The 27,870-nt window shown below is 43.2% G+C and overlaps 1 protein-coding gene across 2 annotated transcripts; it reads left to right on the plus strand.

Annotated features, from left to right (window-relative positions):
- Positions 1-308: 308 nt before the first annotated feature.
- zer1 (zyg-11 related, cell cycle regulator) lies at positions 309-27,817 on the plus strand. 2 transcript variants are annotated; one of them, XM_063210240.1, is made up of 17 exons: positions 309-426; positions 1,481-1,818; positions 2,104-2,254; positions 4,687-4,911; positions 6,073-6,302; positions 7,042-7,215; positions 7,366-7,480; positions 7,672-7,818; positions 11,380-11,553; positions 13,846-14,061; positions 14,484-14,525; positions 14,814-14,933; positions 16,646-16,761; positions 17,164-17,352; positions 23,468-23,565; positions 24,107-24,209; positions 24,905-27,817. In XM_063210240.1, exons 2-17 carry the CDS (start codon positions 1,652-1,654, stop codon positions 24,960-24,962), a joined length of 2,325 nt encoding a protein of 774 aa, XP_063066310.1. In that variant the 5' UTR covers positions 309-426; positions 1,481-1,651; the 3' UTR covers positions 24,963-27,817. The 2 variants fall into 2 exon arrangements, with proteins under 2 accessions (XP_063066310.1, XP_063066311.1); XM_063210241.1 differs by lacking the exon at positions 309-426 and adding an exon at positions 668-812.
- Positions 27,818-27,870: the final 53 nt, after the last annotated feature.

A 27,870-nucleotide genomic window follows, 5' to 3' on the forward strand; every position in this document is an offset into this window, starting at 1 on the left:
GGCCCCTAGGTCAATATTCTACAAATGTGGCCCTGTGGCTGAGGTTAAAATAATTTACCAGCCCTGTTCTAAAGGCTCTGCACAAAAGACAGGTTCAAGTTCTCTGTAATAAAAAATAAATTAACAAATCCTCTTTCGGTTTTAATCGTCACACTCTAAGGGAAAACATTCATACTGTCAGAAGAATAGCCTCTGTGTGCCACGTTACTTTAAATAGTCACAGCTTGGTTAATTTTAGAAACATTACTTATTCCACAACTCCTCCTATAAAGGAGGAAGCAATTATGTGCTGTACCAGTGAACCGGAAGTCAAGGCTGTTTGTTGACATCAGGGGCGAAACCAAAAATAATAAAGAGATCATTAAGTGTCAACACATTTAAATTTAGTTACATGGTCTTACGTTGACGACAGAGATCAATAGCAAGGTACGGATAAATACTATATCTGTTTGCATGGACGGCACTGTCAAACATCAGCGATGTCCGATGGATCTTCTGCAATTATTAGACTCAGGGAGGCAAGCTAGTTTGGTAGAATGCTAATCGCTGTTCCTAAGCTAGTAACCAATTCAGAAGCTTCTGCGAACCTACGGCTAACCTGAAAGCTAACTGTATGCTGTTGATATATCAACCGGGTTCAGAGTATTGCGAGGAGATTGGCATGCATGTTTTCTTTCACTTTTGGTTGCATGGGACGTAGCTTGTCACATTTAGTGATTCGTAGGCATTTATGTAACGTACATTTCTTCGTTGCAGAGATTCGCATTTGACAGTCTATGTAGTTTTGACTAGCTAACAAGCTAACATACTGGGTAAGGCTCAACTGCGTAACAATTTTGTCATGTTTGTCATCTTCTGTTACCATCAAGGATTAACCAACTTTATCGTGCATACGCAGCTAGCTGTCTTACCTCTTCTGTATGTACACGGACAACAACAATTCGCACCAACACAATTTCGGTTTCCCAAACAGAGCTAGGACTAGCTAAACCCCCAACTTAGCATCACGATAAATAGTTGGTAATGCTTTGGTACTGAAAGTCTCTAACGTATGGGTAATAAGAGGGAAGTCGTAGTAGAATACAACATCATGTAAGATGGATAATTATCAAATTTACATTAAGTTGCCACATACCGAGCAGAATTGTTTTCTTTGTCAAAGGTCGACATACAGTAAACATTTCAGTCACAATACCCTTAGTGCGCTACCTCTGCGGTTAAGAGAATTAAATGTATGTCTGTCATATTTATAAAAGTGACCATGAGTCCAATGCATTTATTTTTCCATACTGAAACGGTCATTTACAAATCTCTATTACAGGAAAAAGTGAAGCATGGAAGATTTCAATAAAAAACAGTTTAAAGAAATAAAATAAAATTCCCAATTTGTTAGGCATAACATCAGGATGATGTTTTGGGGGTAATGGGAGCTTTGACATATTCTGGTCATCTGGTAATCAGCTTCACTTTTAATCTGCAGGTGTCTTTGGATCGTTCCTGTGAGTGACGGGCTGTTTTTGGCAGTATCCAGCAGTGGTGTCTCCTATCTCTGCTGATCCCCTCTCAATGCCTACCGCCTAAGGTCCCCCTCCAGAACTCTTCCCCCGTCTCATCGGCTTCCAGCACCAGAGGGAAATCAGGGAAGCGGGCCATGGCGGCCAAAGCGGGGGACAACCCAGACACCCTGATGGGTCTCTGCACGACCTACTGTCTGCGTAACCTGCGGCGGACGATGTGCTACCTGGGGGACAGGAACAAGCTCACCCTGCGCCCCGATATCTTTCTTCCGAGTGAAATCTGCGACAAACTCGTTAACGCGTAGGTTCAAAGCTCAGGTGTTGGGACAGTAGCCTATACTGTAGTGTGTGTAGGTGGTTCACTGAAGGGTTCTGCTCATTAATACATTTTTAATGTTAATTAATTAAAATATAATTTTCAATGCATGCAGACTTCACTACACCCCCAGTGTGCACTTAGTCATAGCGTGCAAAAACAGTGTTAGATGAAGCATGATGACCAATCTAGTTTATTGTCCTCTGCACATGTATCATACATCAACAGGTTTCCATGAACCTCTGAATCCATGTCTTTCCTGTGGTTTAGATATGTGGAGCTGGTCCACACGGACAGCAACTTTGAGCCGCAGGACGGCTTCTTCCAGCTCTTCTCCGACCCGCGCAGCACCAGACTGACCCGGGTACAGCTGCGGGAGGACCTGGTGCGCGACAGGGACCTGGAGGCCATCGGAAAACAGGTACTTTCTGTGTGTGTGTGTGTGTGTGTGTGTGTGTGTGTGTGTGTGTGTGTGTGTGTGTGTGTGTGTGTGTGTGCACGCGTGTGCGCGCGTGTTTGTGGAGGACATCGTAAAAAAAGATACAACTGTGTGAGTGGTTGTGTGTATGTCTTTGTGTGTGCACTAATGAAGGGCCTGGAGGCAATTGGAAAACAGGTAGTGTGGGTGTGTTTAGGTGGGTGGAGGCAGAGTGGAGGGCGGGGGACATCTGTCAGAGGTGGAAGAGGAGAAACAGATGGAATAGCCGATCAGCAGAGCTGGCTCTGGCTTGAGGGGATGGATGGGCCTGTCTGGCATGTGGACACTTCCAGAACTCATTAGCATTAGTATCAGTACCTGCTAACTCTAAATTGTTGTACTGTATGTACTATTTATTTGTATATGTTCATCAGAAAGTTTTACTATTCTTAGAGTTTGTATTTGTTACTTGCCTTTATCCATAGATTTTGAGAATATAATGAAGATGTAGGCGTCAGGCTTTATTGGAGTCAAATTGCCTGAGATTCACATTGTCACAGATTAATTATTAATAACGTCAGTTACAACAGGTGTTGGCACTCACACTTATTAATGCACATTTGGGCCTTTCATTGTGTTGGTTAACACGTGCCTTATACCGTGAAGCAGTCCTTATCAAAAACTGTTACCTTTGACATGGAGGCTTAGGCTCCCATTGGCAAGTACTAGCATGCCCAGCGGTGCTGCTGTAAAAAGGTCAATTGGCCCTTGTGAGTGGCATGGGGGGTTCATTAGACTAGTGCATAAAGTGAGGATGTGTGTTGGATGATATGGTGAGAGAGAGAGAGAGAAAGAAAGAGAGAAAGAGAGACGGGGGCTGGGGGGCACAGATAAAAGTCTGGGCCCTCAACATTCCTTCTCCTTTGCTGGCAGCGAGTGGACTTTGCTGCCTTGTCGTAAAGCACTGTGTCCCTGTGATGTACTCAACTCTGTTGTGTGCTAATGTAGTCATTGCAGGATTAAGGGCCGCTGCACTACTGTTGATCAGGTTGTTTTGAAAAGTCAGCTGGTTCATTCGAGCTGAACCTTTTACATAAAGTCACGCCAAGCAAAGTCATCACAACTGATGTGAATATCATAACCGGTTCTTAATGGATATCTAGTAGGAAATCAACATAAAAGACGTTTGTTTTGTACACAGTTTTATAACATTATCACAAAACTTACCGTATTAATACATTTTAATGTGTTTTACAGTTTTTTACTGACTAAGTCAGGGGTTCTCAACCTTTTTCAACTCGGGGCCCACTCGAAATTGTCAAAAATGTTCGGGGCCCACCTCAGACCCAATTAAGAATAAAACTCAAATAAATCAACAGCAACACACACCAAAATATGATTATTATTTTTGGAAAATGATTTCAAGGCCCACTTGGAATACCTTCAGGGGCCACCAGTGGGGCCCGGCCCATAGGTTGGGAACCACTGGACTAAGTCTTTTCTAATGAAGCAATAGTTCTAGGTTCAATGCTTCTTTCTAAATTGACTTTAAGTAGATATCTGATTTTCCATCAGGGTTTAGCCGTTCGACATTTACATACACGTATACAGGGCTAAACTGTAAGCGCAGGTGGTGTCTGCACCCTGTCAACACTGGCACTTTTGTGGGCATGCTGCCTGCCTGTCACTTTGGCACGGTCTGAACCATGCCCCCTCAGGACTGCGTTGCGATGCGCTGGGCTGTGGTGAGCTATGCTGTGGTGTGGTGTGATGGAGTTCCCCCCCTCTTGACATTGCATTCCCACACACCACAATTACCTCATGGAACTATTTTGGAAGAAATGTCTGACAAAGTGCCAAGTGTCTGTATTTCAATTTGCTATTAATTCAGTGAATGTCCCTTTTTGAATTAATTTGCTTACCTTTTCGTTCTGTATAAAGGTACCTGTTGTGGAGTGACATTTTTTTTATTCTGGTTAAAAACTGTTGGTCACAGAAAGGAAGAGAATGCATTCCACCCAGTGTGTGTTATCACATAGTCAGGTGTTGTAGAGATCAGTGGTAACCTGCATCTTGCCAGATGAATGCGTTTCGTTGCTAAGCCGAGCTTTGCAGGACCACATATCTGGCGAGAGCCAGGCTTCTGTAGATCAGTGTTGCCAGTGCCACCCAGCACAAATGCACTCTGTACTGGACTAATCAATCATAAACTCTGTCAGGGTGCTACTTGTAGGGGAGGGGACGGATGGTCCCCCCTTCTAGTTTTGATGTCTCCACTTTTTCTACATGGTTTTCATTGCGGTTTAATGTAACTGTATTGATGCTGTTTAAAGTGTGAACTTAAGCATATCGTATACGCCCTCTTCTATTTTTTTTTAGCCAAATCGCACCCAGAACATAGTTAATGCATTCCTCCTCCATATGGTTGTCTGCAGGACCTTATCGAGCTGCACCTGACGTACTGCAACAACCTGTCGGCGCGCAGCCTACGGGCGCTGAGCAGCTTCGGCCACACGCTGGTATCCCTCAGCCTGTTTGGCTGCACTAACATCTTCTACAGGAAGGGCGGCGCCCCGCTGGCCTGTGCCGAGGTGGACGATGACGATGATGAGGAGGACAGGCCTGCCAGGTTCGCCCTGGACAACAACTTCAACTTTCAGGTAAGCAACAAACTGTGTCATTTTTTTCAACGAGTTTCTAGACTAGGTGACAGGACCGTAAATTAACTTTTTTTTCTACACCAGCCAAAATGGCTAGTAGATGTTTATCTTACTAGCCAAATACACACTCCGTAATGGGTCAGAGGCTAGTAAAAGTTGTTCTTTCTACCAGCCAAGCAGAAATTTCACCAGCATTTGGCTGGTTGGCTGGTGTTTATTTTTTATTTTTTTTGTATTTCATTTTTAAAATATTTTTTTGGGGTCTTTTTAGACTTTATTATGGACAGGACAGTATGTGAGGTAGACATGAAGCGAATGGGGAGAGAGATGAGGAGTGATCGGCAAAGGACCCAGGCCGGGAATCGAACCCGGGCCAGCCGCATGGCAGGCGAGTGCCCTACCGGATGGCCACGGCAGGTCCGGCTGGTGTTTATTTAGAGCCTGTTAGGTGAGCCAGATTAACTGAAGAAGAAATTGTATGTATAGTCGTTGCAGCTGTAGATGTCTGTATCTAAGGAATGCATTCAGAATTCTGCAGTCATTCATTCAGTAACTCATTCGTTTTTTTCAGTCTTTGTTTTTTTCAATCAAGCCTTCCTTGTTCTTGTTAATCCATCCAGAGCTTACTCTTCATTTTCGAAAGATATTTGTTTGCACAAGGGCCACTCTGTGTGTGTCACCCACCCTTAAGATGTTGTCACTTGACCTAAACTGTTCTGTATTGTCTCCAAGGCTTTAAAGAGCTTCGTCAAGATTTTAGTTTTGTACACATTTATAACAGTTTTGAGTTTTACTGCCTAATGAAGTGCTGTCTATTTTCGACATTGTTCCAGGTTCAGTGTTTTCTTTCTACCTAAATTGACTTAACCCATTGTGTCCTGAAGACACATATACGCTGCATTCAGTTTCTTGAGATTTGAGCTGTTTTATTAAAAATGTGGGTAAGTTAGAGCTGAATGGACACATTTTAAGGCAGAACGAGGGTCCTAGTTTTTAAAAGCAACTCATTTCATGTTTGTACGTGCTTCAGAGGCTGAGATATTTAGGAGTTAATAGGTAGAGGGCACCCTTTCCCAAAAAGGGCTTAGGACAAAATGGGTTAAAATGCCTGTCACCCACCCTTGAGATTGTCACCTAACTTAACTCCTCTGTTGGCTGCAGGGCTTCAACCGTTTGCGGCTGCTGAACCTGGGCGGGCTGCCGGAGGAGGTGGACGTGGAGGCGCTGCTGAAGCCGCTGCCGGCCCTCACCTCGCTGGACCTGTCCGGGGTGCACCTGGCTCGCGCCGCCTTCCTGGCCCAGTGGAAGGAGCGGCTGGCCTCGCTCGTCCTTTACAACGTGGAGCTCTCCGAGGAGCTCATCAACACCGTGGTCCAGATGAGCCAACTACGGTGAGCAGTGTGGAGTAGAATAGAGTATAATCACACAGTATGAACAAAGTATATTCTTCTGAAAGCAAGCTGGTCCACTTCAAAGGAGACTGGGCCAAGGATGACTCTCAAAACTCTTTGACTCTAATGAAGACGCTCTGCGTCGAAGCGTTAATCATGCTTGCACCACAATAAAGAAACAGCAAAAAGTATCCTGTGTGCTCCAGTCGTAAGCAGTTGTTAGTTGTTAGTAGGTGTTAGCAGTTAGCAACTTCGGTAGTTGCCAATCGGAAATTGCATTGTAACCAACAAAGTAGCTAACATAATTAGCAACTACGCTTTCCAGAAATGCACCCCTGGTGAGCGATGGAGAATAAATAGAACAGGATAGAATGGGAAGGCTTTTTCTGGCATTACAGGGCATCATTTTCTTTTGGCGTTATTTTTATTTTCATGTACAGTTCAACACAACATAGTTGACCTCAAAGTGCTTTACAGACCCAGAGTAGAGTAGAGTATCGTTTATTGATCCCAGGGGGAAATTAAGGTGTCAAGTAACATACACACATAAATAAAGACATTGCCCACAAGACATAACACACATATTTGCTAATAGAATGGAGAAATAATATAAACAGAACATGGACTTTTTTTGTGCATACTCAGGATGTTTGTGTGGCCTAATGTTGTCTAGCCATGCGCTAAGCCTCACAAGTGGTAGTAAGGATGGGGATTTAACGGCTGTACTGTACTCCATCAGGCATCTGGACATCTCCCGTGAAAACCAGCGCACGTACAAGTTCAAGATGACCAGGAAGATCCTGACCACGCTGGTGCAGAACCTGGGGAACCTGGTCTCCCTGGACATCTCTGGACACATCATGCTGGACAACTGCTCCGTTCCACACATCGAGGAGGCCATGGGGCCACCCAGGTTAGAGGCTTGGAGGTTGGGGGGGAAGCAAGGGTGGCATTTCCAGGGTTATAATGAGGTCATGGGGGCATTTGTTCAAAAAAGTTTGAGCTCCACCACTGTGTTAAATGATGTAATTACTAATGGATGTAATTGTGTAATTAACTCCAGCATCGAGCCCTGCAAGAGCAGCATTGTCCCGTTCCAGGACCTGAAGAGGCCACTGCAGTTCCTCGGCCTGTATAACACTTCACTCTGCAATCTCATGCACATCCCAGCCTACAAGGTAGGACACTGCTTTTCTTTACCTTTACCTTTATACCTTTATACCTTTATTGCCCCAGGGGGAATTTGTTTAACTTAAAAGTAAACTTATGATGGTCTCCCACACTGTTTTTTTGGTCCTGTCTGTGTTTTATAATTGAGCTGAAAACACCAGAGTTGTTGTTGTTGTTTTTTCCCCCAATGTGACAACAGGTGACAGGCTCCAAGAATGAGGAGCAGGTCCTGAACGCCATTGAGGCGTACACAGAGCACCGGCCCGAGCTAGCACACCGCGCCATCAACCAGCTCTTCGACATCGCCAGGATACAACACTGCAGCCAGCTGCTCAGAGCCCTGCAGGTTGGAGAGCACCCCCATAACACTATGTCTAGCGGCTGGCCTTCATTCACTCTCCCTTGTACTGTTAAAGGAACAGTCCACCCTTTGTTGATTTTCACATATTTGCAGTATTTTCGAGCATTATTCATGAATGTGCATATCATTTTCCTCTATGTGTTTGCATTACCTAGTTTAACAGTACCAAATTAAGATTAGCAATGCAAGTCTATGGGGGGCAAACAAGACATCATCAACTGTAATTATAAACTAAAAATTGTAAAATTGATGCCAAATTCACCAGAGTGCAAAACAGCTATTTAATCCTGTCCTGTTATCACTTGTGGCTTGTTGCTAATGCTGCCCATTTACCAGTGGTTATGCTAAGCTATGCTAATAATTCTGATCCAATAAATCTGAGTACTGAAAACACTGAGAAGAAAATGATATGCACATTCATGAATAATGCTTGGAAATACAGTAAATATGTGAAAAGCAAGAAAGGGTGGACTGTTCCTTGAAATAGTTTTGCCCCCCTTACTCACCCTCAATCTCCTCCTCAATAGCTGGTTACAAATACAGTGATGATTACCAATTGCCACTTGCTTAACTTTCCACTTCCTTTGGGGTTTCATTCATTCTTTCCTCTCTGATGTGTATGCATGTGAATCGTTTCCGCAGATTCGGTAATTTGGTGACTCGATGTTCTCTAAACACATCTTACCGATAATCTAGTGTCCAATCATTTCAGGCCTCCTAACTGGTAGTCATTGTATTTGTCAGCGGTTATTGGTGGTAGAGAAGAGGCCAACTTCTCCATTCCTGAATGAAGAAAGAATTTGCATTCCACGACTGATATGTGTGTCTTTTAACATAAACGTTACAACCTGAGGCCGTACTGTATTTGGATACTGGCATGTCTGTTATGATAAGAATGGTGTCAGACTGCCAGTACGACTGAATGGAGACGAATGACAAATTCACCTAAGCACAACACTTGGCCCAACACATACTGTCGTCTTAATGAATTAAAGGTGCACTATCTATCATTTTTACACTGTTAATCTTGTTTAAAAAGCCAACAGATACTAACGATTTATTAGTGGGTGAATTAAGACTCTCAATAACTCCCACTGCACGTGGAATGGAAAAACACACTTGAGTTTTTCACATTTGATGTGTCGACAAAGTCAGTGCTTATAGACTCACAAAACATCACCAGATTGCCTAACACATGCATTCAAACAACAGTTTATTTTCATGAAGATACTACATTACATTACATTACACTTAGCTGACGTTTTCATTTTATTCTAAACTTACAGCTATTATTTGTCAGGGTATTGGTTACAGGCCCTGGAGCAATGTGGGGTTAGGTGCCTTGCTCAAGGGCACTTCAGCCATGGAAGGAGATGTAGGGAGAGGTCAGGGGGGATTCGAACCTGCAACCCCTAGATTGAAAGACCAACTCTCTAACCACTAGGCCACAGCTGCCCTGTACTACAGAGAGACTTTCTGAGAAATGGTTGAGAAATATTCAGATGTGTGGCTTTTTACTATTTTTTGTGCTTCAGCGGTATCCTGACACTCATCAATGTCCTTTCTCATGATAGTGATTGTGAAATATTAAAACATCCTTGATGTGGCTTTAGCTTCAGCTCTTGTGCATTTCTTAATGCACGAGTGATGTACAAACCCCAACTCCGATGAAGTTGGGACGTTTGGTAAACAGTGAATAAAATCAAAATGCTATCATTTTCAAAACATTCAATCTATTAATTAGATGGAGAATAGTGAAAAGACAACATATTAAGTGTTAAAACTGAGAAAAAATATTGTTTTGGGGGACATATGTACTCATTTCTAATTTGATAAATCCAACACGTCTCAAAAGAGTTGGGACGGGGACAATAAATGGCAGCAAATGTCGAGGAAGACTAAAAACAAAACAAAAGACAACACTTAACAGTTAAATACATTAACCGATGAGATGATTTTATATAAAAAACAGTGTTAATTCCTATCTTGGACATGATTTCACCAGCTTAAATGGTGGGTGTATTCCTTGTCATATTTTGCAATGTTTTCCTTTCTGTAGTGCTTACAGTGTGACAGGTCTTGACCAAAAACCCACCATTTTATCACCTGCTGGTCCTTATGATGGAGCCAAACTGTTAAAACATAGTAGAGAATGCAATTTGACCTTACTATGTGGCAGTAATCGAAGATCTCCCTTCAAAATATAATGCATGAGTGGCTTTTCATGCTGTTTAAAACCCATTTCTACCATTCAGCACTGTATTTAACTCTACAGATGTGTGAGAACATCTTAACCAATGCACTACTGCACCCGCATGCCATCATGGAGGCTGACTTTTGAAGCTAGCACTAACACAAGTTGGATGGTCCATTTTTACTGTAGCACAGGATGTGCAATGCTCTATTATTGTCAAAAAGAATGGACTTCTACAACTTCTGCTGACTTCTGTAAGCAAAGGACAGTTTCCCATGTCTTCTGGGTCTATTTCAAGTGAGCTCAGGTGCTTAGAAGAATGTTACACCCCTGTATCATTTTCATGCATTAAGCATTCTTAATATGGTCAATTTTCAATAGCTCTAATTCCTGGAGTGCTAGAGTGAGACTACAGCCAATATATATTTCATGATGTCATGAACCTATACAATGATTTTATTAACAAAAATATGTCTTATACACTCAATCGTGGTAAATCAAAGGGAATTCAAAAATGTATGTAATAACTATGGTAATTATTCCCTTTGCATCTTTAATTCTGAGTGACTCAGCCTCTCTGTGATGATCTTATACCTGGACACCTATATTGTCCGTCAGTACAATTCATTTTGAAATGTTCTTCTTTGTTGTTTTATCTTATTTGGATGTTTACTAAATTTCACTGATCCCCGTCCCAACTCTTTTGAGACGTGTTGGATTTATCAAATTAGAAATTAGTACATATGTCCCCCAAAACAATATTTTTTCTCGGTTTTAACACTTAATATGTTGTCTTTTCACTATTCTCCATCTAATGAATAGATTGAATGTTTTGAAAATGATAGCATTTTGATTTTATTCACTGTTTACCAAACGTCCCAACTTCATCGGAGTTGGGGTTTGTAGTATGTGATGCAGTGACTTTGAAGCCCACAACAACTCTCTAGCTGGGTACATTAGAATATAATGGTCTACTATACTCTACTGTAGTGATTCTCAAAGTGTGGTCCGGGGACCACTGGTGGTCCGCGATAGAGCTTAGGTGCTCCGCAAGAGGATTTCTACTTTTCCAAGACAAGCTAGCAGTAGGCTATATTTGTAACATTATTACAATGCTAAACATACTGTAGCTGAAGTCATATTTTCAACAATAAGACTGGCTTGTAATGTAAATAGAATGAAAGTGATCGGCATCGAAATGAGCAGTGTCAAATAAGCACTCAATTCAGTTCAACATTTTTGGGGGGACAAAGTGGTCTTAGGTCTGAAAAAGTTTGAGAAACACTGCTCTACTGTATCCTGCTGCTGTTCCATGTCTCCTGATGCCATTTCTCCTTCTCCACCCTCCCCAGCTGGTCATTGCTGCCCTCAAGTGTCATAAGTATGACAAGAGTGTGCAGGTGACGGGCAGCGCGGCTCTCTTCTACCTGACCAACACGGAGTACCGCTGTGACCAGAGCATCCAGCTGCGACGGCAGGTCATCCAGGTGGTGCTCAACGGCATGGAGCAGTACCAGGAGGTCACGGTACGGCTCTTGCATCACATCTCTTCTTTTACGTACGGACTGGAGGATGTGCTCCAGCACTGCTTAAAAAGTGAAAGCCCATTGGGAAACTCCAACTCCCATTGTCGTTGTGACACAGCACTCCACAGCACACAAGTGAACACTGCACACAACGAAATTGCATTTATGCCTCACCGGTGCAAGGGGGCAGCCCTCCATGGCGCCCCTAGGGAGCAGTGTGGCGGGACGGTACCATGCTCAGGGTACCTCAGTCATGGAGGAGGATGGGGGAGAGCACTGGTTGATTACTCCCCCCACCAACCTGGTCTGACACCCTAACCGCTAACCCCTGCCCTTATGCTAAAGTAAATGTTTTCATTTCAGGAAAAAATTGTGCAGCTAGGTTGCAGTGCATCTATTGGGAAAATGTTTCTGCTTCTACTTCAGGAAACAAGGCCCAGACCAATACTCATGAGTTATTATAAATACTTGGTGTATTATGGTTGTCGGAGTGAAAGCTGTTTTAGTCCGAGTCAGACAATCATCAGTTGGCCATTTATTCGACCGATATCACCACATGAACACAAACGCATCAAAACACAACAAACACATTTCATGAGTGGAGACCAGAAAGTAAAACCATCCAATTCAGGCAGTGTTGTAATGGAAGCCATTCATAACTTTGCCTCCTGGTGGAATGGTAGAGGCACTGTGCCTTGCTTGGTGCACATTAAGGCACACCAGCTTTAACACACCTGTTTAGGGCTTTCTCATGTAATAACATATGAGTCATGAAAATCAATCATTAGTGGAGCGCATATGCCATTTTCATTTAAATCTGTAAAAGGCAGAGGACAATTGGAAATATTATACATTGTGGAAAGTTGGCTTGTATAATAAAAACAAATTACGTTTTTTATTTTTTTTATTTTATGGAGTTGTCTGATGTTTGGTAAGCCAATCCATTACAGTAGGCGAGACTGTGACAGCCCTTGTTGCAATAGTAGCGTCCTCTTTTGAAGCTACTGCTGAAATTCTAGAAAGGCTATCGTTCTTTGTTCTACTCATTCTTCTCGAAAACTGACCTCATGCTACTAAAAGTATTGCCTCTGGTGGTAGTGCTGTGGTGTGCTGGCACCACCGCCCATTAATAATGTAAGACCACTCCCTGGGACCATGTGTTCCTCCACATTCCCCCCATTGCTCTCCCCCAACACCTATTGCAGTAAATGTCTCAGACACCAACACCTTAGGTAGACGTTGTTTACATCTTTTCTGAGCTTGTGTCTGTGCAACATCTAGTCGTGCTACTGTGCTATCGTTTTGTTCTGCGGCAGGCAGAACTCCTTTTGTGTTGGCTACGCTTGGCTAGAGTCTGGCAATGCTGGTGGTTCACATGCTTGAAAATGCTGCTCCACAGTAATTTGTGTGTCAGTCATCCAGGTTTAATCACCGGCTCCTTGTTTTTGAGGTATTAATTTAAGATCGCAGGGGAAGTCAGGCGTGTGGAAAGGGTGGCCCAGGGCTGGACTGGCCATCTGGCATACCGGTCATTTCCCGGTGGGCCCTGCACCCTCGTGGGGCCCTATTTTCAGAACTGTAAGGGTGCAACGGTGAGTCTGTTCCTCGTCGGTATTTATTAGTGCTCGGGTCCTATTTCTCCCCCAGTCCAGTACTGGGGTGGCCTGTCGTGTTGCCAGACGTTTCCCAGCTGCAGTCAGGGTTTGGAAAGGTCTAAGCATGCTTACCCGCCCTGGTTATGCCCCTTTGTTCTGACTCTTCACTGCTCTTACTGCAACTCACTGTATCCCTTTTTTCCATCAAACTTTGATGTTGATTTAAAATTATTCGTATTCAAAAGATTATTCAACATGCGTGATAGAAAAGCAGTTGGGGAAAAAAAACGTTTGGAAAGCGTAGTTTGCCGCCATTTTTCTGTGCGCGCATCAGTAAGAACTCCTGACCACACAGTGAGTTTCACATCTTTGTAAACAGTGTACCTATACCACCATTGTAGATGTGGGGGGGGTCTTACCACACTAACCCCAATTTCTCAAATCAGCAACATGTGACCATGTGTCTGTCTTATACTTCTCTTTTTAACTCCATCTTTAATATTGATGTTTTTCCCATTTGTTAAGAACTCTGAGCTGCATGCCTTGTATGATATGGTGCTATACAAATACAGTTATTATTATTATTATTATTATTATTATTAAATGTCAATCATAACCATTGTATTTCACGAACTATCAAAATAACAAACTTCCATTTTAAAGCGATGTACTTGTCATGTGTTTTGTCCTCGTCCAGGTCCAGCGTAACTGCTGCCTGACGCTGTGCAACTTCAGCATCCCGGAGGAGCTGGAGTTCCAGTACGAGCGCGTCAACATGCTGCTGCTGAAGATCCTGGAGCCGGCGCGGCAGGACGAGTCCATCCAGCGCATCGCCGTGCACCTCTGCAACGCCCTCGTCTGCCAGGTGGACAACGACCACAAGGAGGCCGTGGGCAAGATGGGCTTCGTCAAGGTAGGGGACATCGTCTGGAGACATTGAAGTTTGAAGTCTTCATATTAATTGTTGATTGTCAAGCGCTGACTTTTTCGACCGCAAAGCGGTTGTCGGCAAGATAGGATTCGCCAAAGTAGGTGGCGTTGTCTGGTCTGGTGGATATTGGGAAATAAAGTTTATTGTTGAATAGAATTTAATTCATGTAAATACAGAAATATTACAGTCAAGATGGACAATGACCACAACGAGGCCACAGGCAAGATGGGCTTCGTCATAGTAGGTGGTGACTGGTGGACACTGGGGAATGAAGCTTTAATTCTTGTTCCCAAATTCAACCACAGATTTATCATGATCACTTGCAAAATCAAACACAGATTGCGTTTCAGCTTGTTTAGTAAAACATTTTTTTTCTTTGTGTTGCTCTCCTTTCATTCCTCCAGACAATGCTGAATTTGATCCAGAAAAAGCTGCAAGATCAAATGGTGAGTATAGTGTGCAGAATCAGTGCACACACTGATTTAAGTCGTCTGCTACTGGCACTGTGGCCATAGCTAAGTCCCTTATAATGTTTTAGAAATTTACTTTGAAATGTGCAGGTTCAAGTCCCATGTCATCCATGGATGAAATGCCCTGAAGCAGCAGGGCACCAAACCTCACATTGCTTCCGAGACTTATCCTTCAATATCCTTCAAATGTACTGTGAATCAAATGTAATGTGAATATAATGTAAAGAAAAAAATGCTCTTCTCTCTTTTCACCCCCCACCCCAGTGTGACCAGGTGATGGAGTTCTCCTGGAGTGCTCTGTGGAACATCACAGACGAGACGCCGGATAACTGCCAGATGTTCCTCAACTGCAGGGGGATGAGCCTCTTCCTGGACTGCCTAGAGGTCAGCAGAACACTCACTCAGCGTTTTCAGGCCGACCAGAACGGAGCCAGTGCCGGTGCCCGCACCAGTTACGTCCGGCACTGAAGTGCTTATCTGCGAACCGCCCGTGTTCATACCAGGCTCTGAACTTTTTCCGAACGTGACCTTGTTAGCCGGATGAACCTGCTGACGGTTCGCGGAGAAAAAACAAGTATTTTGCGGCTGGCATTGCGAACCATCTTTCCCGTTTCGCGAACGCTAAAATCTTTGGCGTGAACATGGCGGCTTTTTCGCAAGTAGGTACAGGAATGGGCATCGGCACGTTTCTCAGTTGGCCAGAACACTCACTGTGCTCCAATTGTCACACAGACAGAACCACAAGTGTTGCACAACCATAGAGAGAGAGTAGAGAGTAGACTTTTATTGTCACTATACAAATATAGCGAGATTGTGTTTAGTAGCAACCCACAAATGCCCACAAAATAAAAGATTAAACAGTAAATAAATAATATATAAAAATCCATAAAAATCCATGTGCATGTCACAGTATCGATAGTCCTGAAGTATTGAGGGGGGGCAGGTGACGTATTGCGTTCAAGAGTCTAATGGCAGTTGGATAAAAGCTGTCCTTCATTCTCGTAGTGCGGGCACGCAGAGTCCTAAAGCGCCTGCCAGATGGTAGCATGGTGAAGAGCCTGTGACCAGGGTGTGTGTGATCTTTAAGGATGTTTAATGCTCTGTTTGTGCAGCGTGTATGGTGACAATAATGATATTGAGTATGTGCCTCTTATTATAACAGTAAGACATGCTGCTTATTACACATCGGTTCACACAAGTTCACCACACTTAGTTTTCCAAAAGAAAGATGGGTAGACAAAAAATGGATCAATTTTGAATGCATTGAATTCATACATAATGCCCTCTGTCCCCCCCAATTGCCCAGCTCACTACATCCCAGTAAATGGTCTGTAGATGTGCTTCTGACTTCTGACTCCCTGAGAGTAACTCTGTAGCCTTTTGTTGCACTTGCCTATCACACGGTCATCTGAAATCTGTGTTAATATGATCAGATGATCTGCTATAATTTGTTACTAATAGGATCTGGAAGCCCTCTTAACGAGGCTTAATTTTGTTCCCACTATGCGTTCTGCTGAAAACTCGCCTGAGCTGTGTCTGTTTGTATTAGTCAGGGTGTGCCAGGACAATAATCCTTTTGGTGACTCATGCTCTGCTGTCCTCTTCTGCTCTCCTTTTCTCTCATCTACTTATTTTCTTTCCTCTCTGCTTTTCTCCTCCCATCTCATCTATTTCATCTCCCTTCTCCTTCCCTCCTCCTCTTTCCTCCTCTGTTCCTCACATGTCATTTTATCTCCCCTCATCTCCTCTCTGCCTTTTTGCGTTCCTTTTCCTCTGTTCCTCTCATTTCCTGTCCTCCTCTCCTCTCCTGTGCTACTCTCCTCTTCTCTCATCTCTACTTCTTTCCTATTGCCTTGTCTCTTTCTCTCCTCTCCTCTCCACTCCTCTCTTCTCCTCTGCTCTCCTCTCTTCTCCTCTCCTCTCCTCTCCTCTCCTCTCCTCTCCTCTCCTCTCCTCTCCTCTCCTCTCCTCTCCTCTCCTCTCCCCTCCTCTCCTCTCCTCTGCTCTCCTCTGCTCTCCTCTGCTCTCCTCTCCTCTCCTCTCCTCTCCTCTTGCTCTCCTCTCCTCTCCTCTCCGCTCCTCTCCTCTCCTCTCAGGAGTTCCCAGATAAGCAGGAGCTGCACAGGAACATGCTGGGCCTGCTGGGCAACGTAGCGGAGGTGAAGGCCCTGAGGCCACAGCTGCTCACCCTGGAGTTCGTGGTGGTCTTCACGTAAGGCACCCCACAAAACTCCTCCCGCATGATGAGAGGGGTCTTAGAGAACATCAAAAGAAGTCCACATGATTTCTAAACTTTTAGTGGCAATCCTGTTTCTACATCATGCTTAGAAAAACAGAAACCCTTGTATTTGTGTCTTTGTTATTGTTAAAATAACTAGTAATTTATCATCATTGTTTAGTTTAGTTCATTTAGTTTAGTTCAACAGGGGCCATGCACAATAATCATTGTTTACAAAAGTAAAAAGATGGTTTGTGCCAGATTATAGCTAATAGCTACTTTCCATCTGTAGTCCCTTGTTCTGTGATGTGTGATTTCATTATTTGACATTTTGCTAACGTTTTTATTATCTTAAGCAACATCTAAAAAAACTTAATTGTGCCTCTGCCTGAACAGTGAATTACTGGAGAGCAAGGCAGACGGCATCGAGGTGTCATACAACGCGTGCGGCGTGCTGTCCCACATCATGTTCGACGGGCCAGACGCCTGGCCCATGGAGGAGCCGGGCAGGGACCAGGTCATGCAGAAGATGTGGGATGCCATCCAGAGCTGGGACGTCAGCTCGCGGCGCAACATCAACTACAGGTGGACTACAATACACAGATAACCCCTTCCTCCCTTCAATTAATTACTGATGACTGAGATGAGTGTTAACTATTTGTTATTTGCATTTCCCTTAGCAGCCCACGGACTTTTATTGTGAAAATGTTTTTGGGGCTGGATATAGTCCACCGGGGGGTGTGGAAGTTCAGTTCATTAAAAGTTATGGAACGAACGACACGGTTGTCTTGTGAGTAATTTAAGTCTAACATGGTAGCAGAGGATGGCTGCTAATTATAAAAACCCGCCGACCTTCGACGAAGGGAAGCCGTACGAAAGCTGGAAGAATGAAGTGGATATGTGGATTAGAGTCACGGACCTTACAAAGAAGAAACAAGCGCTTGCAGTGGCTTTGGGACTAACGGGAAGAGCCCGGGAAACGGCGATGGAGATACCTGTGGATGACCTCAACAAAGATACTGGCATGACTACGCTACTGGAAAAACTTGACGGTTTGTTCTTAGTTGAGGAAAAGGACCGAACATACGATGCGTATTCAAACTTTGATAAGCTAGCGAGAGATACTAGTGTGTCCATGGCGGACTTCATAATTGAATTTGAACAGCGTTATGCGCGCATGCGAAAGTACAAAATGGAACTGCCTGATGCCGTGTTGGCGTTTAAGTTACTGGATACTGCGTGCTTGGAAGTTAAAGACAGACAGTTAGCTTTAACGGCGTGTTCAGATTTAAGTTTCAAAGAAATGAAATCGGCGCTGAAAAGGATTTTTGGAGGGAAAGCGCCTGGTCAGACGATGGGAATAAATCAGGAGGCTGCATATGTAACGACAGAATCGAAACGACAGGGGGGCAAGGCGTGGCCAAGACAAGGTGAGCAGCAAAAAGCACCGCTGCCTGGCACTAAAGGGCCGTACACACACGTCGCTGCTAGTTACTCGCTTAGCGAATGAACTCAATAGAATGTCAATGTGTCCCAGCGAGACTCGCAGGCGAGTAGGCGAGGAGTGTACAAGCGATCCGATGTGAGCGGATTCCGAGTTGAAAATATTTTAACTTCGAGCGATGCATGTAAGCGAGTAACCAATTGGAATGCAGAGTTCGGTACTTCTCGGCTGTCCATTGGCAGTTAAAGCCGCGGGAACTTTCAGCGAACGTTCCATGAAAGAGTGGCGAGTAGGCGAGCAAGCGAAAAGCTAGCTTTGTGTGTGTACGCCGCTTAACCCCTTGGACAGATATGGACGCAGATCAAAATGTGCCGTTTGTCAGAGTACATTCCATTGGGCCAAAGACTGCCCGCACAAAACTGAAAAGGTAAAAATCACAGATGATTGTACTGAAAACACTGAAGAGTGCAATATCACTCTCTTTACAAAAGAATCGCCCACTGCAGCTGAAATTCTGTTGACAGAATGTTATGGCTCTGCAGTAATAGACACAGCATGCACACGTACTGTGTGTGGTGAGGAATGGCTGGAAAGTTACATTACAGGCCTCAGCAAAATTGAGAGACAAAATCTGAAGAACTCAGAACAACAAAGTAGTAGGCCATTTAAATTTGGGGACGGTAATGTTGTCCAATCTACCAGAAAGCTAAAAATTCCTGCAAAAATAGGCCAAACCAAGTGCAAAATTGAGACTGAAGTCGTTCCTGCCAAGATTCCACTGCTTTTGAGTAAAGCATCCATGAAAAGGGCGGAAACTGTTCTCGATATGAAAAATGACAGCGCAGTGATGTTCAAACAACCTGTAAAACTGGACTTCACAAGCTCTGGCCATTACTGTGTGAATATTATGGATAAAGACAGCAAAGCCATTCAAGTCAATGACCGCGTACTCATATCAACTGAGTCTGAGGATGCCACACCATGTGAGTACAGAGATGAAGAAATACTGACCATATCAGAAAACATGAATACAGCAGAGAAGAAAAAGATTCTTTTGAAACTTCATAGACAGTTTGGTCATGCCTCTGCCGACAAACTACAGAGGCTTCTGTTAAGCTCAGGAAACAAAGATGCTGAATGTGATGCCATTCTTCAGAGAATAGTGACAGACTGTGAAACCTGTCAGAAGCACAGCAAGATGAAACCGAGGCCTGCTGTTGGCCTTCCATTAGCGTCTCAGCACAATGAGACTGTGGCAGTAGACCTCCATGAACTAGAGCCAGGTCTCTGGTATCTTCACATTATTGACCAGTTCACAAGATTCAGCGCAGGAAGCGTTTTGACCACAAAGAAAGGATCGGAAATTGTGAAACACTTCATACATGACTGGATAAGTATCCATGGCCCACCTCAAAAATTATTCAGTGACAATGGAGGAGAGTTTAACAATGAGGAGGTCAGAGATATGGCGGAGAACTTCAACATTGAAGTGAAAACAACTGCTGGATACAGCCCCTGGAGCAATGGATTAATAGAGAGACACAATCAAACGCTCACTGAGATCATTATGAAAGTCAAGACAACCAACAACTGTGACTGGGACACTGCATTGGATTGGGCACTTATGGCAAAGAATACCATGCAAAATGTCCACGGCTATAGTCCTCATCAGCTAGTGTTTGGACAGAATCCTAACCTGCCCTCTGTGCTGACAGACAAGCCACCTGCCCTGGAAGGAACCACAAAAAGTGAGTGGGTAGCGAAACACATATCTGCATTGCACACAGCCAGAAAGGCATTTACAGAGGCAGAGTGTTCAGAAAGAATAAGAAGAGCTCTGCGCAAGCAGCTACGAAATACAGATGAGCGATATGAAATGGGTGACAAGGTGTATTACAAGAGAGTGGACTGTCCAGAATGGAAAGGACCAGGAGTTGTGATTGGTCAAGATGGAGCAGTGGTGTTTGTCAGACATGGAAGCACCTGTGTTAGAGTACACTATCTCAGGCTTATGAAAATTAGGAACGAAAGTGATGAACATGCCACGAACAGAAATGCAGAGTCAACTGATGATGAAAATCCTGGAAATTGCACTGATGCTGACAAAGACACAGAGGCAGGAGTATCGACACAAGGGCAGACAGAGCAAGATAAAAACAATACGGGCACAGAGACAGAACCTGATGTGGACCACAGAACTGAAGCTAATCTGAGAAGTGGACAAGTTTTGAACTACAAAGATCATCGCAGTGGTACTGTACACAGAGCCGAAGTTCTTGGCCGAGCAGGTAAGGCCAAAGGCAAATACAGAAGTTGGTACAACATACGGTTAATTGAACCAAACAGTGTTAAGGGCAAGACAGATTCAGTTGATGTATCACAATTGGAAAACCTTCAGGTAGAGCCCAGTGTTGATGCCACTAATAACAGTGAAGATGTGTTGATAACAAAAGAAGTGTCATTTGACCATGCAAAGCAAGAAGAGTTGAAAAATTGGAGAGATAACAATGTGTTTGAAACTGTGCAAGATGAAGGTCAGAAAAGCATTAGCACACGATGGGTATGTACCCTGAAGGAGACACCTGCTGGTGTAGTACCAAAAGCAAGGCTAGTGGCAAGAGGGTTTGAAGAGTTCAAAGTAGCAGAATTACAGAAAGATTCCCCGACTTGTGCCACAGAAGCCCTCCGACTACTTTTAGCTGTAATCTGCCAAAAGCAATGGACACTCCATTCCATGGACATAAAAGCGGCTTTCCTACAGGGAATGGAACTGTCACGTGACATATACATCAGGCCTCCCCCGGAGGCAGCCTGCAAAGGAACATTATGGAAGCTCAAAAGGTGTGTGTATGGTTTGGCAGATGCCTCACTGTACTGGTACAACAAAGTGAAGGAGATAGTGCTGGAAGCAGGAGGAAAAATATCAAAGGTCGATCCTGCCGTTTTCTACTGGACTGACACAAACTGCAATGTGACCGGGATACTTGCCTGCCATGTAGATGACTTCATGTGGGGAGGCACAGAAAGTTTCTCCAGAACAGTGATACCTCATCTCAGGTCTGTTTTTCAAGTAGGCCGTGAGGAGCATGATAGCTTCTGCTATGTGGGAATGGACTTTGTGACTGTGAAGCAATCTGTGCAAGTCCATCAGGAGAATTACATTCAGCACATGCAACCCATACACCTGTCGCCTTCACGGGCTGTGCAACAAGACTCTGCCCTTTGTGAAGATGAGAAAGACCAACTTCGGTCAAAGATAGGTCAAATTCTCTGGGTAGCGAGACAGAGCAGGCCAGATGTCCTGTTTGATGCCAGCAACCTGGCCTCTAAACTCAAGAATGCAACCGTGCAAACAATTCATGAGGCAAACAGAATAGTATGCAAGCTAAAATCTAAGAAAGTTATGCTTACCTTTCAACATTTGGGAAATGCTCATGCTCTCAAACTCGTAATGTTCAGTGACGCCTCCTTTGGAAATCTTCCAGATGGAGGCAGTCAAGGTGGCCATCTGATCGTTTTGATGGGAGAAGATGGAAAGTTTTCACCCTTGGCCTGGCAGTCAAAGAGAGTGAAAAGGGTTGTGCGAAGTACCCTGGCTGCAGAAACATTAGCAATGTCTGATGGAATTGACAATGCCGTTTTTCTGGCAATGCTGTTCTCTGAATTGACAACAGGTGGCACTGAACACTCACCACCCATCACCTGCGTAACCGACAATCATTCTTTGGCTGATGCCCTGAAGTCCACGAAGTCCGTTTCTGAGAAAAGACTCCGCCTGGAAATGAGCAGCATCAAAGAACTCATCCAAATGCAGAGGATTGAGCGTGTGTTATGGAGCAACACAAAGGAACAACTTGCGGACTGTCTGACCAAAAAGGGTGCATCAGCGTACCAGCTGCTGAAAGCACTAAATGATGGACATTGGGAGCTTAAATAAATGGGACACTTAAATATATCCTTTTTGAGCAACTAACCTTTTTTGTTTCCTTTTAGGTGCCTGGAAAACTGTGAAGATCCTTACTTAAACACCTGTTTTTTTTTAAAGAAGACAATGAGTTTGTTAACTATTTGTTATTTGCATTTCCCTTAGCAGCCCACGGACTTTTATTGTGAAAATGTTTTTGGGGCTGGATATAGTCCACCGGGGGGTGTGGAAGTTCAGTTCATTAAAAGTTATGGAACGAACGACACGGTTGTCTTGTGAGTAATTTAAGTCTAACAATGAGAATTTTGAGTCTGTTGAGTCAAGAAATTACTCAACAACTACTACTGAGTCAAGGTAGTCAGTTATGGCCAGTGGATTTCAAACTGTGGGCCTTGAAGGTATTCCAATTGGGCCTTGAAATCATTTTCTAGAAATCCAAATAATATTTTCTAAATGTCTATGTATAATATGAGTTGTATTGTTTATTGAGTTTGAGATGGGCCGCAAACATTCGTGAAAATTTCAAGTGGACCTTAAGTTGGAATAGGTTGGGAACCACTGGTTTAGAGTATTGCTGACATGACCTCTCAAAGTTATCAGAGGATACATTTTGAAGAGAAAAATACTTCAGCAATGCACGTCACCGTGGTTGAAAGTGGTGGAGCGAAAGGATTAAAAACGTAAAAGCATTTACCCACCTAAGAATGTCTAAAATTGATTGTGTTGAAGAAAGGCATAGTTTACACAACATAATTTATGCATTATTCAGCCACTATTTCAATTGCTAAAATGAGACGGGCTAAAGCTGATGATACTGTACACCTGGCAACTTTTTGAGCAACACATTTGGGCAATGATACTATAGCATTTTATTTAGACAGTGTATCACCACAACACTTTCGTCAGGAGAACTTGGATCAGCAGAGGACAAATGTTCTCAATAATTTCAGCGGAAAATTAAGAGCCAATCATGTCGTTGCCGAGCAACATTGCTCAAAAAGTTGTCCTGTGTATCATCACCTTTTAGAGTAAGGGCTTCCGCACACCGGCTCCGACAAAGTGCTGAGCACTGCTCAGCTAAAGTTCGATTCCATTGTTTTCAATGGAACCACACACACTGGCGCCGATGTCCACGGACATTCGCCGATGTCGGATAGCAATTAGAGACAAGTTCTATTTTGTCGGCGCCGCCCATTGACTATCAATGCAATGTTCGGGTGAAATTGGGTTTGGAGGTCCGAATTATGTCGCAGGTGAAAGTGCGCCAGCCTAAGTAAGTATGTGAATAGATGATGACATGTTGTTTGTGTATCTTGTTGTTGCTGCTGCAGGTCTTTTGAGCCCATCCTGCGCCTCCTGCCCCAGAGCATCGCCCCCGTCAGCCAGCACTGGGCCACCTGGGCTCTCTTTAACCTGGTGTCTGTCTACCGTGAGTCTCTCCTCCTCCCTCCTCTCCTATACGCCTATATGGGCAAATACAGTCATAGGGAAAACCTTGTACACCCTTTGAAATTTCTTGGATTTCTGTGAATATTGGTCATAAAACATGGTCTGATCTTCCCGGAAATCACAAGCAGGAACAATCAGAGTCTGCTTTAACTAATTCCACCCAAATAGTACATGTTATCATATTGTGGTGTCCGTCTACCGTGAGTCTCACCGCCTTCCCCCTGTCCCATACTCAAGGCAAATACATGCACACTGGCTTTAGGTGCATTTGTAGTTCAGGCGACGAGCAAATGTTACCTGCATATTTATGGATTGATATCTTTCTGCAATTATTTTGCAAAATATATCCAATTTTATATGCCTTAGCCACTTATTCTTCAATGAAAAAATGTGGGATGTGTGTTTCCTTGACTGAAACACTAATGTTCTTTCTTTCTTTCTTTCTTTCTTTCTTTCTTTCTTTCTTTCTTTCTTTCTTTCTTTCTTTCTTTCTTTCTTTCTTTCTTCTCCTTCTGTAACAGCAAATAAATATTGTCCATTATTGGTGAAAGAGGGCGGCATTGTACTCCTGGAGAAAGTCTTAGAGATGGAGAGCTCACACGTAGACACAAAGAACATGGCAAGGTAAGATCTACCATTTATTGAGAAAATATTTGTACTTTCTTCTAAATCAACAAATGTCCTTACATGGGTAGTAAAAATGTATTGGAATTCACCTCTTAAAAACCTAATTCCTGTGTAACTCTAATCAATTATCAATTTAAAAATTCGTCCTTACGTTATACACCACTATTTTACCCAGTATAGTGTCGGCTAGAAGTCTAGATAGCCTTAGCACTAGGAAATCTAATGCTGGGTGGGGGTGTAGTGACAGCCCATGGGGATTTTGAGTTGATACTCCCCAAGACTGGCTTGTGTTAATGTGTGTGCACTTTGTCACGTGAACCCCAAACAACTGGCGTCGTGTGGCAGCCTCCAGAGCTGGTGTGTGAATGTGGGAATGTGTATGTGTGTACAAGTAGTTCTATGTGTATTTCGAAATCACTTTGAATTCAGCTTCATAAGTGTATATGGCGCTATATGAATTCGTATTGTATTATATTGTAAGAATCACCATGAAATGTCACACATTTCAAACTTCAGTAGAGTTCCTGAATTTCCCCCTGGGGATTAATAAAGTTACTCTACTCTACTTTGTACTACTACTCTACCACCAGTAATCATTTCTCAGTTGACCCCTGAGTTTAGTGGGATCTACTCTAGCCTATTCACAGCTAGCTGTTCAGCATTTGTGATCCCTTCTCTTTTCTGGCCTGCAGAAAAGTCATGGAGTCATGTGCAAACTTCAAAGAGGACCCCATGGACACGAGCAGGTAAACGGGGAGGAGAAGCATCCTCTCCCCTCCTCCCCTGGACGGATGGCTGGTTGCCCTGGGCATTTGGGCCAGAGAGAGACAGACAGACCACACAGATCACCACCGCGGGATCACGTTCACATCCCTTTGCACCAGAGTCTTTTATTTCTTAAATGAGCATCGAGTCACTGTAGAGCAAAGCAAAACTTCAACAAAAGAAAGCAAAAATGTTGCCTCGTGGTCAACAGTTTTTTTTGTTTTTTTAATTTCACCTGGGACCCGACACTGGTCGATCAACAACCAGGGAAAGTCGAGACCTGGTAACTTACACATGAGATGTATGTTGATTTTGTTTGTTTGTGAGGGGTTTTGTGTTTCTTTTTATTTCTCTGTTGTTGTTGTTGCACATGGTAAGCAGTATTTTTACCATTCATATTAGCTGTGTGTGTTTAACTTTTTATTTGTTTGATTTGCCTTTTGTTTGTTCAAATGTGTGATGTGATTGTGTGTGCGCACACAAAAGTGAGATGTGTGTGTGTGTGTGTGTGTGTGTGTGTGTGTGTGTGTGTGTGTGTGTGTGTGTGTGTGTGTGTGTGTGTGTGTGTGTGTGTGGGCATGCACATATATGCCTGTACACATAAATGTGCAAATGCTATGATGTATGGATCTCTTAGGAACAACACATTTTTGGGTGATTCTCATTTTTCTTATATTATATAAAAAAAGTTAACGATATTCATTGGCAAAGAATAGGCTATGATGGCCTGCCTTGGGGTGCTAGTCCCATGGAGGGCCTTAAAATATAAGCTTAAACTCGTGCACACAGTAAGCACCCTCTGTGACAAGTCACACTCCCCACAGATGAGCATATTACCCCCCCAGTGTGGATAGTCCAGTTGGTGGCCCGAGAAGGCAGGAACACACAACACAGTTGTTGAATCACCATCCTTGACATGCTAGGTGTATGCATTCACTGGCTCACTCACACAGACAGACAAACAGGGAGTGCAGGTCAATCACTGTCCTTGCGTCCTTTCCTTGCCTCAGTCTTGTCTCGACTCTGTGGAGAAAACGATCGTTTCCCGGCTGTCAACCAATGCAGAGTGACTTTTTTAGCGGGATTCCTCCTTTTCAACATCCCAATTTTCAACCCCCACATTACATTTTTTGGATTTATCATCATCTGTGATGATTGTCACAGGGATGGAGACTGCAGGAAAGGGCGAGAGGACAGTAATTGACTTGCACCCATGGAGGTTGCACCTAAAGAGGGGAGGAACCTGTGTCACGAAATGCTGTTAATGATGATCTCCAGACATAGTCAGAGACTGAGGATGTCTTTTCATTGTACATATTTGGAGGTAAAGCTTTCTCATTTTTGTTGTTTTTTTGTATGTATGTTTTCATGACATAATTAATTATAAACATATTATATTGTGATGCTTCCCCCATCTCTAACATGATCGATGTTTTCCTGGCTTCCTTTTAGAGGAATGCAATTTTACACCAAGTATGGGAGCGGGCACAAAAAGAAAGACAGAGGTTCCTGCCACCGATGGCAGAAATACTTTAACGTTAATGACCCCGAGGATGTTTTTGTTTTCATAATTATTTATTATATTTGTTTTCTTTTAGGAAATACAAGGAGCGAGGATTTACCTGTCCCATATTCATGTACAAAAAAAAATCATTCACATGTCTGTTCTTAAAACCAGGCATTATGGTTGTTTTGGGCTTAATTTTGTTTCCACATTTTTATTAACAGTCTGAAAGAGCCACTATATTAATGATAAATCTCCTGAAATATGATAAATTACCCTGTCCTTTTTCATTCACTATTGTGTTTTTAAAAAAATACACCTACACACGTTTGGTGAGAAGAATTTTCTAGACCTGATGTCTCACTCGACATGAATGGTTTTTTCAGGCTACAATGAATTACCATATCATTTTTTATTTTATAAGCATAGACAAGTTGCAATATATAGATATAGTACATATATATATTTACATCCTAGTTAAAAAAAAAAAAGAATCTTGCGTTCATTCTATAAAGTATAATTTGGCCTCTGTGATTGTGTTTGACAGAAAATTCTGCAATAAACCTGTGAGACACTTGACTGTCCCAAGCATTATGCAATCACGTATCCAGTGAGCATGTACGGCAAAGGACCATTTGGACTGTTAGTTTTATGATTGATCATCCTTTCGATCATGCCCATTTTGTAAGTTTTACAGAAAGCAAAGGCATTGGACTGTAGGCTGCCGTGAACTTGCATAGACAAGTAGTGACGTGTGTTTGTGTGGTGTCTGGATTTTATCGAGTTCTCTCAGCTAACTATGTGGACATTAAGTGGAATGCAAAAAGACACAGGAACTTAAGTCTGTTTAAAGTCACTCTCAATATTCTTGAATGACCTTGTGCTAATTTAGTTTTAAATACTCCTCTCAATTCGTGATGTATGTATGTTGTAAGCCCACCCCAATCAAACAGTAGAACGCACATAATAATCCCTTGGCAAAAAAGGACTTGTGTTGCACCAGAAGCACATTGTTCATCTAAGGACTGCAAGACGGACACCAATTGTCTGTTCAGACAGACGGCATTCATAAACATCATTATTCCTATCACCTAGGGGTACTGCATAATATGTTTTGTTGTGCTTCATTCTCTTTCTATTATCTTAGAGTGATGAATGATTGGCCACATTGTACCAAAGGACAGAATAATGTAATGGTGTATGTTTTTGTTTAGATTCATTATGAGCTTATGGCTATTAACTGATCGACCCAACCTATGAATTGTATGGCAAGGTAGATGTTCATATACATAATAATAAACGAGAGGAGATTTTGTGATATGAGTAACACTGAAAAGTCTAATGTCACAGATGTGCCCTTTTTAAGGAACCCTGAGGATCAAAGTTAAA

This window comes from Engraulis encrasicolus, chromosome 11 (assembly GCF_034702125.1).
Source record: "Engraulis encrasicolus isolate BLACKSEA-1 chromosome 11, IST_EnEncr_1.0, whole genome shotgun sequence".
Lineage (NCBI taxonomy): Eukaryota > Metazoa > Chordata > Actinopteri > Clupeiformes > Engraulidae > Engraulis > Engraulis encrasicolus.

Coding starts and splice junctions, on each gene's coding strand:
- zer1 (XM_063210240.1), top strand. CDS start 1,652: ATGGCGGCCAAAGCGGGGGACAACCCAGACACCCTGATGGGTCTCTGC. Junction 7,819..11,379: donor AGCTGCTCAGAGCCCTGCAG/GTTGGAGAGCAC, acceptor CACCCTCCCCAG/CTGGTCATTGCTGCCCTCAA. Junction 17,353..23,467: donor CGGCGCAACATCAACTACAG/GTGGACTACAAT, acceptor TTGCTGCTGCAG/GTCTTTTGAGCCCATCCTGC.